Source organism: Caretta caretta, chromosome 3 (genome assembly GCF_965140235.1).
Source record: "Caretta caretta isolate rCarCar2 chromosome 3, rCarCar1.hap1, whole genome shotgun sequence".
Classification (NCBI taxonomy): domain Eukaryota; kingdom Metazoa; phylum Chordata; order Testudines; family Cheloniidae; genus Caretta; species Caretta caretta.
The window spans coordinates 202,055,737-202,068,020 of NC_134208.1; the positions used below are offsets into that span (position 1 = coordinate 202,055,737).

A 12,284-nucleotide genomic window follows, 5' to 3' on the forward strand; every position below is an offset into this window, starting at 1 on the left:
ACTCGAAATACAGGAAAAGACCTTTTATCTTCTAGCTATACATTGCTGCCGAGAGATTTGAACTTCCCTAGACTAAGGTACCAACTTTGAAAAACAAAAGGATCCTTAGAATTCATGAGTAGTGTGGGCTAGAAGAAAGATGTTTGCATTAGTATAGTCTACTATCCATTTGTGTAGCATTATATCATTGCAGAAAGCCAGCTGGGGAGAACAATAAAGAGTTTACTAATCCTTACTTTCAGGTGTCATCAGGGAACACCCCTCTTCAGTGGAGTGCAACCAGGTGGATCATGCTTTTTTCCCTTTGCCATGCCAACGCAGCCACTCATCATGACTAAGCTCCCTGCCCTGGAGTCAAGGTAGCTACTCTAATAGAGATGTTTTACCTAGCAAATAGATCTATACCCAAATGGGTCTGTTTCATGCTGAGTTAAACTGAGAGGGTAACAGACCAAAAAAAAAAAATAGACTGATGTTCATGAACTCTGCCTTTTGTTTTTTTGGTTTTTTTTTTTTGCAAGCAGCCTAACAAACTGTTAGGTTTGTATAATGAAATTATATTTACACACACAAACACAAATGTGAATTAATCTGCCTTCTTAAAGACAAGTTTTAAAAAATGATTATACATTAAGAATTAGATCTCTCTGACATTTGTATGGATGCAAATGGTATGTAATATTGAATAAACCTCCATCGTTGAATTTTATTCAGTGGCTGTTATGAATTTCCACTGATAAGTAGCATAAAATTGACAATTCTTTCAAGAAGTGTAAGAAAAGAAGTGGGCAGATATTTTTAATAACTTACAGAGGTGGGGTATGCACTGTTGTAGTTGTTTTGGTCTCAGGATATTAGAGAGACAAGGTGGGTGAAGTAATATTTTTTATTGCACCAACTTCTGACGGTGAGAGAGACAAGCTTTCAAGCTCACACAGAGCTCTTCTGCAGATCTAGTAATAGAAGTGTAGTGTTGACTTTAGCTGCACTGATTCATTTGTTTTTAGCAGCACAGAGAGGTACACAAAGAAATATAGGACCCAGTTCTGCAAATATAGGACTCACTTTCAACTAGCAAAGGGGTGGGCAAAATTTTTGGCCCGAGGACCACATCTGGGTATGGAAATTGTGTGGCGGGCCATGAATGCTCACGAAATTGGGGGTTGGGATGTGGGAGGGGGTGAGGGCTCCGGCTGGGGGTGCAGGCTCTGGGGTGGGGCCAGAAATAAGGAGTTTGGGCTGTGGGAGGGGACTCCGGGCTGGGACCGAGGGGTTTGGAAGGTGGGAGAAGGATCAAGGCTGGGGCAGGGGGTTGGGCTGTGGGAGGGGGTCAGGGGTACAGGCTCTGGGCAGCGCTTACCTCAGGCAGCTCCCGGAAGCAGCAGTATGTGCTGCCTCCAGCTCCTATGTGGAGGCGCGGCCAGGCAGCTCTGCATGGTGCCCCATCCGCAGGAGCTGCCCCTGCAGCTCCCATTGGCCATGGTTCCCAGTCAATGGGGGTTGTGGGGGCCATGCTTGGGGCGGGGGCAGCGTGTGGAGCCCCCTGGCTGCCCCTACGTAGGAGCCAGAGGGGGGACATCCCACTGCTTCCGGGAGCTGTGCGGACACATGGCATGCACAGAGCGGGGCAAACCCCCAACCCCGCTCCCCGGCTGGAGTGCCAGAACGGGGCAAGCCCCAGACCTTGCTCCCTGGCAGAAGCTAGAAGTCCAGATTAGGCCCCTGGGCTGTAGTTTGCCCACCCCTGGACTAGCACTTCTCAGGATCAGGCCCTTAATTCCTCAAGGCCACTCCTACACATGCTATCTTGCACAGATCATCCCACTGAAGCTTAGATCATAAGCATTTTAGGCTGGAACCATATTTTGTTCTGCTTGTACAGTGCCTAGCACAGTGGGGTCCTGGTCCATTACTGGGGCTACTACAATATAATAAAATAATTATTATTCATGTCACCAAGGCTCACAGGATCAGGGCCCTATGCATATGTAAAACTTTGTTTGCTAACAACATTCAGGGCATGCTGCAAGGCTCAGCTTGTCTTCCTCACCGCTAAGGAGCTGGTTGGTAGACAGAGCTGAGTGGCTGGCATATGCGACTTTGATGTGGGGGTTAATTAACTTGCTATTTTATGATGCCACTCTGCTATATGAATTGATCCGACTGATAGGTCCACTTGTTTATGAGTGTATTTTTAAAGAGATTGTCTAGGATTTCCAAGATCATTTTAATAAATGAAATTGGTTTAATTGCAGAGAAATAAAAATCCACATAAATTACAAATTCAAATGCACATTTATTAATGTTAATATAAATTACAGATGTGCTTCTTATGAAATACAGAGGCCTTGTTCCTGCAAACTCTTCCATGGTCTACCGCAGGGAGTGGGGCTGGAGGCCACCTGGGGCCCAATTAACATTAAGTACTAGCCAAAGTTCTTTGCATATAAAATAAATTTTAGGTCCTTTGCATGGCCACTCCCAAACTTTAATGAGCAGAAAGGGAGCAGGATGTGGGACTGGTTTGTTGTTAGCAAACAAAGTTTTAAACATCCCAAACCCTGCGAGCCCGAGTCAGCTGACACGGGCCAGCCACGAGTGTTTAATTTCAGTGTAAACGTGCCCCATGAACTGGGTGACATGTTATGGGTTGAGTTAAAACCCCATTGAGATTGGTAAGTGTGAACTAACCCTTCAATTAAAGTAGGTGTAAACATAAGCACCATCTTAGGCCTGGTCTACACTAGGAAATTAGGTCGGTATGACTACGTCGCTCAGGAGTGTGAAAAATCCACATACTGGAGCAATGCTGTCTACACCTAATGCCCGGTGTAGACAGCACTAAGCCAACACAAGAATTCTCCCGTCGACCTAGCTAGCACCTCTCCAGAAAGTGGATTACCTACGCCAGTGGGGGAACCCTTCCAGTCAGTGTGGGTAGCGTCTTCACTGAAGCGCGACAGCTGCGCTGCTGCAGCCTTTTAAGTGTAGACGAGCCCTAAAACAACAAGGAGAACGTGAACCTACACAGCAGCTCTTGGCTAAGTATTGTTTTGGGTAAGGGTGTGTGTGTGAGAAGAGAGATCACACAGAAACCGAGGGGAGACAAAAAGATGGAAGGGCAGCCTGAAGAGCTCTGAAAGAAACCTTGGGATAGGTTTTTGGGTTGGGGATGGAGGCTGGAAAAAAACTGCTCTGGGTGCTGTGAGCTAAAGAAGCTGTTTCCTGCCACTTGATTCTTTCTGTGTTCAGAGACACATAGGGGGTCCAGAGAGCAAGTGTGAAAAATCGGGACAGGGTGTAGGAGGTAACAGGTGCCTATATAAGACAAAGCCCCAAATATCGGGACATCTGGTCACCCTGGAGACACAGGACTTCGTACAGTCTTTGTAAATGAACCAAATTGCATCAAAGAAATACCTGAATACCACCAATTTCTACAGCCAAATAGAATGTCCACAGGACCCCAAACTTGGACTGGCCGCACACATCAAAAAGGGGAAAAAACAACATAGGTTAGCCAAATATCAGTACTGAGCCAGACTCTGTCCTCAGATACACATGTAATAACCACACTGATGACAAGGGAATTGCAGGTGTGTATCCATGGGCAGGAGTTAGCCCACTGTCCTGCTTTCTATCTATACACTTTTTTCCCCCAAAAAGTGCTCATTATTTTTACGATAGCTGCACGTAGCCAAGCCATGGGAACACACTGTCTCGAACACTTGTCAAGAGTACAGAAACCTGCAGCCAGAAGTGATTCGGTACATTAGATTAGAACTACAGAAATAAGATGCCTCATGAGGCTTTCCTCAAACTCTGCAAATTTGGCCCACTTTAAACCACCTTTCCTGTGGCTATTACCTCCAGCTAGAAGAAACTGTGATGCAGCCAATGCCTTGGTAATTCCATAGTTAGCTGGAAGGAGCAAGACATTGGATCCTTCTCCCCCGCGAGATTTTGTAAAGTACTTAGCCGTCACCGGCTCTGCAACTAGAATCCCAACCACTGCTTGAAGCTGAGTATATCAAGGTCTAGTGGCATGGGGGCGGGGAGGGGGGGCGGTGGGAGGACAAGAAAGACAGAAAGAAAGACAGAAAGGTTTAGAAGTAATTATAACAAGCTACGTTACCAGGCAGCATCTCCCAACCACCACCTTAAGAAAATGGGCACACCTGTTTTTGCTTTAGAACAATGAACCATTCCAAATTGAAGCCCAGGCCGGGGGGAAGGAATCTTCCAAACCTCTGACCATTTGTAAAAGAGACTCAAGGTCCTAGCCTCAGGGCTAAGGAAAGCAAAATATCACAGTAAGGTGATAAATTCAGTCTTCCTAAGCAAAGGCACAGGCTGTATCAACATCGTGACAGCTCTTGGTAGGCAATCCATGCTGTAACACTGATAATGTATCACAGAGTCGTTCGTTCATTGCCTTCAATTTACAGCGTGGGGGTTAACAAGCAAAAGAGCATCAGACATAGAACAGCTGAAATTAAACCTTTTAAACAAACTAAGCAATAAACCTGTGTGCAAAGGCTTCCTGTAATAACATCAGCCTTAAATATCTGTCATTGCTTCTAATATTTTCATCGACCTAATTATTCTGCTAAAGAGGTCTCAGCTGTGATGCAATGTTGTGTATTTGATTCCTAGTTACTAGTTCCCTACTGCAAGGAGTGAGTCTCCTTCGCAGGTTTTTACACTTTGAAGGTGCTGCTGTCAGTGACAAAAGCCTATCTGAACACAGGGGATGTTCAAACAGGGTGTCACGTTAACAAATTAGAGCAAGCGTAAAAATGTCAAAACCAGCTACTTCCTCCTCAGTAATGGTGATTCCGAGATTGCATACACAGGCTATTAAATTTGGTCCTCCTGGGTCCCAAAACATTGTTAAAGGGATAGCACTGGATTCAGACACACCTTACATTTCTATTTCTTAGAAATAGTTTCTATTTTAAAAAATTAGTCAAATAGAATCACTTTTGATAATCTGAATTTTAAATAATTAGGGTCAAATTCTGATCTAAGAACCACACGCACACACAAGCCAGTAGTAACAAGCAGCATTTATCTACCTATGCACCTAAAAAAATGCTCCAGAAAGCATTATATCTGCCTAGTTTTCTTCTTCAGTGGTAACCTTGCTTCTGACTCCTTTCTTTCTCCTTGCTGTGACTTGCCTATTTCAACACTATTTAGAACTTCATAGAGAATGGCAGTTTGTTCTTTATATCCGCCTGCTTTTCTGAGCTTCTGCAATTTGTTTGCAAACCTTAGCATAGGTTATTGTGCATCTTCCCAGTCTCTTCTGATGGGGAGGCGATGTTAAAATTGGAGATATTTACAAAAGTCTTATCTTTGAAGGTGAAAGTGTTAGAAGAACTATTCAAACAATTTCAGGTTTCCAATCTCATAAGAGATTACGTAGATAAATCTAGTCTATTCAATTGCTATATAGTTATGGCCTTCAGAAATATTTACTAGATGAGGGGGAAAAACCCCACTTCTTTTAATTTCCAAACAGTCACAGAGGAAAGTTTTCAAAATTTGACTGGAATTGAAAGTCAGTAAGACTTAAATTCACTTAGGTACTTCTGAGAGAGAGGGAAGAGCATCTTCACAAGCAGGCTGGCTAACCTAGTGAGGGGGGCTTTAAACTAGGTTCACCGGGGGAAGGAGACCAAAGCCCTGAGGTAAGTGGTGAAGTGGGATACCGAGAGGAAACACGAGCAGGACAGCACGAGAGGGGCGGGCCCCTGCCTCATACTGAGAAAGCAGGACAAACAGCAAGTTATCTCAAGTGCCTATACACAAATGCAAGAAACCTGGGAAACAAGCAGGGAGAACTGGAAGTCCTGGCACAGTCAAGGAATTGTGATAGGAATAACAGAGACTTGGGATAACTCACATGACTGGAGTACTGTAATGGATGGATATAAACTGTTCAGGAAGGACAGGCAGGGCAGAAAAGGTTGGGGAGTTGCATTGTATGTAAGAGAGCAGTATGTCTGCTCAGAGCTCCGGTGTGAAACTGCAGAAAAACCTGAGAGTCTCTGGATTAAGTTTAGAAGTGTGAGCAAGAAGGGTGATATCGCGGTGGGAGTCTGTTATAGACCACCACACCAGGGGGATGAGGTGGACGAAGTTACTAGATCGCAGGCCCTAATTCTCATGGGAGACTTCAATCACCCTAATATCTGCTGGGAGAGCACTACAGTGGTGCACAGACAATCCAGGAAGTTTTTGGAAAGTGCAGCGGACAATTTCCTGGTGCAAGTGCTGGAGGAACCAACTAGGGGCAGAGCTCTTCTTGACCTGCTGCTCACAAACTGGGAAGAATTAGTAGGGGAAGCTAAAGTGGATGGGAACCTGGGAGGCAGTGACCATGAGATGGTCGAGTTCAGGATCCTGACACAGGAAAGAAAGGAGAGCAGAAGAATATGGACCCTGGACTTCAGAAAAGCAGACTTTGACTCCCTCAGGGAACTGATGGACAAGATCCCCTGGGAGAATAACATGAAGGAGAAAGGAGGCCAGGAGAGCTGACTGTATTTTAAAAAATCCTTATTGAGGTTACAGGGACAAACCATCCCGATGTGTAGAAAGAATAGTAAATATGGCAGGCGACCAGCTTGGCTTAACAGTGAAATCCTTGCTGATCTTAAACACAAAAAAGAAGCTTACAAGAAGTGGAAGATTGGACAAATGACCAGGGAAGAGTATAAAAATATTGCTCGAGCATGCAGGAGTGAAATCAGGAAGGTCAAATCACACTTGGAGTTGCAGCTAGCAAGAGATGTTAAGAGTAACAAGAAGGGTTTCTTCAGGTATGTTAGAAACAAGAAGAAAGTCAAGGAAAGCGTGGGCCCCTTACTGAATGAGGGAGGCAACCTAGTGACAGAGAATGTGGAAAAAGCGAATGTACTCAATGCTTTTTTTGCCTCTGTCTTCACGAACAAGGTCAGCTCCCAGACTACTGCACTGGGCAGCACAGCATGGGGAGGAGGTGACCAGCCCCCTGTGGAGAAAGAAGTGGTTCGGGACTATTTAGAAAAGCTGGACGAGCACAAGTCCATAGGGCTGGATGCGCTGCATCCAAGAGTGCTAAAGGATTTGGCGGATGTGATTGCAGAGCCATTGGCCATTATCTTTGAACACTCATGGCGATGGGGGGAGGTCCCGGATGACTGGAAAAGGCTAATATAGTGCCCATCTTTAAAAAAAGAGAAGGAGGAGGATCCTGGGACCTACAGGCCAGTCAGCCTCACCTCAGTCCCTGGAAAAATCATGGAGCAGGTCCTCAAGGAATCAATTCTGAAGCACTTAGAGGAGAGGAAAGTGATCAGGAACAGTCAGCATGGATTCACCAAGGGCAAGTCATGCCTGACTAATCTAACTGCCTTCAATGATGATATAACTGGCTCTGTGGATGAGGGGAAAGCAGTGGACGTGTTGTTTCTTGACTTTAGCAAAGCTTTTGACACGGTCTCCCACAGTATTCTTGTCAGCAAGTTAAAGTAGTATGGGTTGGATGAATGGACGACAAGGTGGATAGAAAGCTGGCTAGATTGTCGGGCTCAGCGGGTAGTGATCAATGGCTCCATGTCTAGTTGGCAGCTGGTATCAAGTGGAGTGCCCCAAGGGTCGGTCTTCGGGCCGGTTTTGTTCAATATCTTCATTAATGATCTGGAGGATGGTGTGGATTGCACCCTCAGCAAGTTTGCAGATGACACTAAACTGGGAGGAGAGGTAGATACGCTGGAGGGATAGGCAAATTAGAGGATTGGGCCAAAAGAAATCTGATGAGGTTCAACAAGGACAAGTGCAGAGTCCTGCACTTAGGACGGAAGAATCCCATGCACCGCTAGAGACTAAGGACCGAATGGCTCGGCAGCAGTTCTGCAGAAAAGGACCTAGGGGTTACAGTGGACGAGAAGCAGGATATGAGTCAACAGTGTGCCCTTGTTGCCAAGACCGCCAATGGCATTTTGGGATGTATAAGTAGGGGCACTGCCAGCAGACCGAGGGACATGATCGTTCCCCTCTATTCGACATTGGTGAGGCTTCATCTGGAGTACTATGTCCAGTTTTGGGCCCCACACTACAAGAAGGATGTGGAAAAATTGGAAAGCCTCCAGCAGAGGGCAACAAAAATGATTAGGGGACTGGAACACATGACTTATGAGGAGAGGCTGAGGGAACTGGGATTGTTTAGTCTGCGGAAGAGAAGAATGAGGGGGGATTTGATAGCTGCTTTCAACTACCTGAAAGGGTGCTCCAAAGAGGATGGCTCTAGACTGTTCTCAGTGGTAGCAGGTGACAGAATGAGGAGTAATGGTCTCAAGTTGCAGTGGGGGAGGTTTAGGTTGGATATTAGGAAAAACTTTTTTCACTAGGAGGGTAGTGAAACACTGGAATGCGTTACCTATGGAGGTGTTGGAATCTCCTTCCTTAGAAGTTTTTAAGGTCAGGCTTGACAAAGCCCTGGCTGGGATGATTTAGTTGGGGATTGGTCCTGCTTTGAGCAGGGGGTTGGACTAGATGACCTCCTGAGGTCCCTTCCAACCCTGATATTCAATTATATGAAAGTGTTATTCATAGAGCTGCGGATCCACATGAAAACCAAATAACTCTGGCAGTATCAGAAGTAGATCCTGGAAAAGGAACAAAAATTGTGAGTGGATATTAATTAGTGCAATATGGTGGGGGGGGAGAGGGGAGGGGTAGTGATTAGAAGAGAACCCTGGTCATTTGGATTCTTTTTTTTTTCCTAGTTCTATCACGTGGACTTGATGTGTGATCTTGAACATGTCTAGTTCGATTGCAGGCTCTCCAGGGCAAGGATCGTGAATTCCTATTTGTTCATATAGCGGGAGTGCACTGTGGGTGTTAATGAAAGCACATAATTAGTAATAATAATAAAGGACTGATATGACAGATGCTATTGATTGTCACTTGTGTAGGAGAAACTGCAATTAACTGCTACAGATTATGCTCTAACATTGCCATTTGAAATACTGAAATCAACATTTAATAATTGTTATTTATTAGAAACTCATCAAAATGCAAAGTCCCACCTGATTCAAAATGTTAGAATATTACAATACACAGAAATGCAGCACAATCACATTGGAAAACCTAAGTGCCACTAAGAATGTGAATGCAAGTGTATACATTTTGCCTTGAAATGGCAATCAGCATGTTTTTTCTTCTTACCTCCCCCCCTCCCTTCCCCATTATTCTGGCATTCCTGGGTATCTGTGCATTTTGCTAACCTTCAGAATGCTATAGCAAAATTATCAGTCACATACAACGCCAACGATTCTGAGAGGTAATCTGGATGGACAGGCTGCAGTGGTGCGTTTTCTACTCAGTAAAGATAAGGAATAGCAAGCACATGGGTATTCAGCAAGCAGTACTGCCCATCTCATCTGCTCTCCGTCATTTAAACAATGAGAACACCCTGGATTCCAGTGAAGATCACTGTTCCACTAGAGCCTCATTCATTGCTATTCACATGGTTTCTGGAAGGGGTGTTTTTCGTCAGATCCTACAAGAATTCAAAGAAAGACTGTGGCTGCTGTTCCTCAGTGGCTGGGCCATTTCTGGCTACTTTATCTCTTGGAATTAATTCATCCATTCACAACTTCTGTGAGAATAACAGTTTGTTGCATGCAAAGCACCACAGCCCCAGCTGTCTTTCCAGGAAAGGGATATATTTCTTCAACCCCTCCCCATCCCTGATTTAAGTGCCGAGTATCTCTTGCACTGTTTGGAGGACGTGGGTGGAAAAGACAAGGAGACAGGCAATACGGTGGGTTGTTATTTTCTGGTAGATACATCGCAGGGGATGTGAAATGAGAGGGATTTGGTACTGGGATACTTGTGTGGCCAACAATTTTGTGGGTGTGGGAAGGGGGTCTTATTCTATCGGCTTCCCTCCTTCAATGCCTCTTTTCCAGAGCTTCCAACTTTGTCTGGAGTCTCCAGCACAACACGGGTAGCAGGAAGCCATATTTAGGACCATCGCCACCACCAGGACAGGAGTCAGAGATTTGTTAGGCTGGTTCGGAGCAAGCGGAGATGGGTCCATTTGGCGAGAGTGTCTGAGCGTGAGGGCTGTGGTGGTGATTACTGAGGCTCTTCCTAATTTTACTAGATTAATCAGGACGAAACTCGACAATTTCATGAGTGGGTTGGGTTTATAGGGCACTTGGCCACTCAGCGTGTGGAGAGAGATCCAGGTAGGGTTTGGGAACCATCAGGAAAGGTGGCTGATTGTTTTTTAATATCCTCGATTTCTTTTCCCCCTGGAGAGGGACGCTTAGAGGTAATAAATGGGATTTATACCTTGTCCTGGGAGACTTTTCCTAGGCAGGCAGCTGTTCCCCTGCAATAGATACTGAAAGGTGACTGAGCAGGTTGAGTAATGCTGCTGTGAGATAAGGTTACAGCAGACCAAAGAGATCTCTCTGGGTGCCCGAAATCTCTGCTTCCTGTTGCAACAGGCATGGAGAGACTAGGCAATTTGAGCTCTTCCAGACACAGGCCAAGAAGTCAACATTTATTTGTCTCATAGGTTTCTCATCCTGGTAGTTCCATGATGTTCACTGCGGGGTCACTGGTTAATAAAGTCACAACCACCCCTTTAACTACGGATTTTGTTTGTCTCCGCGGGAACTGGATGGATGATTTGGCTGGGCCTTTGTTAGCTCAGCTTTCACAAGGCAGGTACTCAGGTCAGTATGAACCGAGAGAAAGCTGGAGGGGTGCCCCAGCTGTGTTGTATGCCGATTTATTGAGGGGTCGTGCCCTGCCTTTGTTACGGCAATTTGCAAACAGAGTGCTTTTCATTTCTCAATGGCTCCACAAGCAGCACTGGTGCCCAGAAGAATACTTTTTCATTGGCTACACAATTAAACCTCTCTCTCCAAGGTGGTCATCCACACCATCACGACCTTCTGACTACTGGCATGAGATTTCCTCAGGTCTGGCCGGGCCAGCTAATCTAACTTCTGCTGCTGCAGAATGCAGTTGCCCACCTGCTCATCAGCGTCAACCATAGGGAATATATAACATTTGCAATGGCTACCTATTCACTTCCCGGTGCAATTCAAGCTATTAGCATTGTTTTATAAAGCTCTGTATGATCTGAGTGCTGACTACGTGGAAACCGCCTCTGTCTCAATTCACTGATCCTTTCATTCAATTCTACATACAATCTCCATATAATAGAATCTATGTGAAGCCAAGTACATATTCAGCTACACACAATCATTATTCTAGAACAAAAGATGATATGTCAAACCATAAGTTTAAACTTCTACAGAAAACAAAAAGCAAAAAAAAAGCCATTAACCTTGCATTTGCAACTGCTAGTCAGTTATCATTGCTAGCCTACAAGCAGGTAACTTACCCAAGTAGCTCTCGATTGGCTGGCTAAACAGCTGGACAGATTAGACAGATGTGCTGGGAAAGTCTTCCTTCTGTAAAATAATAAAACAGATCAATAAGGCTGGTAACATCTACTGAAATCTCCTATTGGAAAAACATCCCTTTGGAAGTCCAGAAATGTATGGTATCAAGAGAAACATTTAAAAACAAGCTTTGGTTATGCCTTTGTTAAATCATGGGAAAGGCACAGCTATATGTCTCTTAATGGAAAAGAGACAAATCACAACTGATAGCGTTAGAAGCCATGGATCACACACACCATTTCCCACTGCACTAAGCCAGGACAGATTTCAACATTAGTAAAGCATCCTAAATAATTAATAAAGATCAGAAAGCAGCACTTGAATAACACTGCCATATTTGTAATCTTTCCAGAAAAAATGTTAGCTGACTTCAATAGTTTGCTGAAAGTTCTTCTTTAGATGAGCAAAATAAACTTTAGCAGAGACTTCACCTGAGAATGTCTAATAGACAGCTGGAGTAACAAGGGACCAGTGAACAGTACAAGAGACAGGGGTTATACAGAGTGGAGGAAAGGGCTTTGCCATATTGCATATGGCACTAAATACGCTGCCCGCCATGGAGCCACGTTTCATTGCACATACAGGTTGTGGCACTTGAAAGTCACGGGCAGCATATTACTTATATGTTGTTTGTAATAGGACAACAGATGGATATGGACAGACAGAGAGAGGAGTACAAGGAAACAGGTACTGGTTGGCATAGAATCATAGAAGATTAGGGTTGGAAGAGACCTCAGGAGGTCATCTAGTCCAAGCCCCTGCTCAAAGCAGGACCAAGCCCAACTAAATCATAGCATGATAGGC

The 12,284-nt window shown here is 44.8% G+C and overlaps 1 protein-coding gene across 11 annotated transcripts in view; it reads right to left on the minus strand.

The window, feature by feature from the left end:
- The window catches only part of PLCB4 (phospholipase C beta 4), a 330,863-nt gene that overhangs the window by 200,924 nt on the left and 117,655 nt on the right, over positions 1-12,284 (minus strand). For 8 of the 11 annotated variants that reach the window (XM_048842557.2, XM_048842551.2, XM_048842549.2 and 5 more), the window contains exons 3-4: positions 11,420-11,489; positions 10,354-10,393 (exon numbers count right to left, since the gene is read on the minus strand). In XM_048842557.2, coding sequence (XP_048698514.1) covers positions 10,354-10,393; positions 11,420-11,489 — 110 coding nt within the window. The remainder of the gene's footprint in view (positions 1-10,353; positions 10,394-11,419; positions 11,490-12,284) is intronic. The other 3 variants (XM_048842554.2, XM_048842553.2, XM_048842555.2) reach the window with 1 other exon arrangement.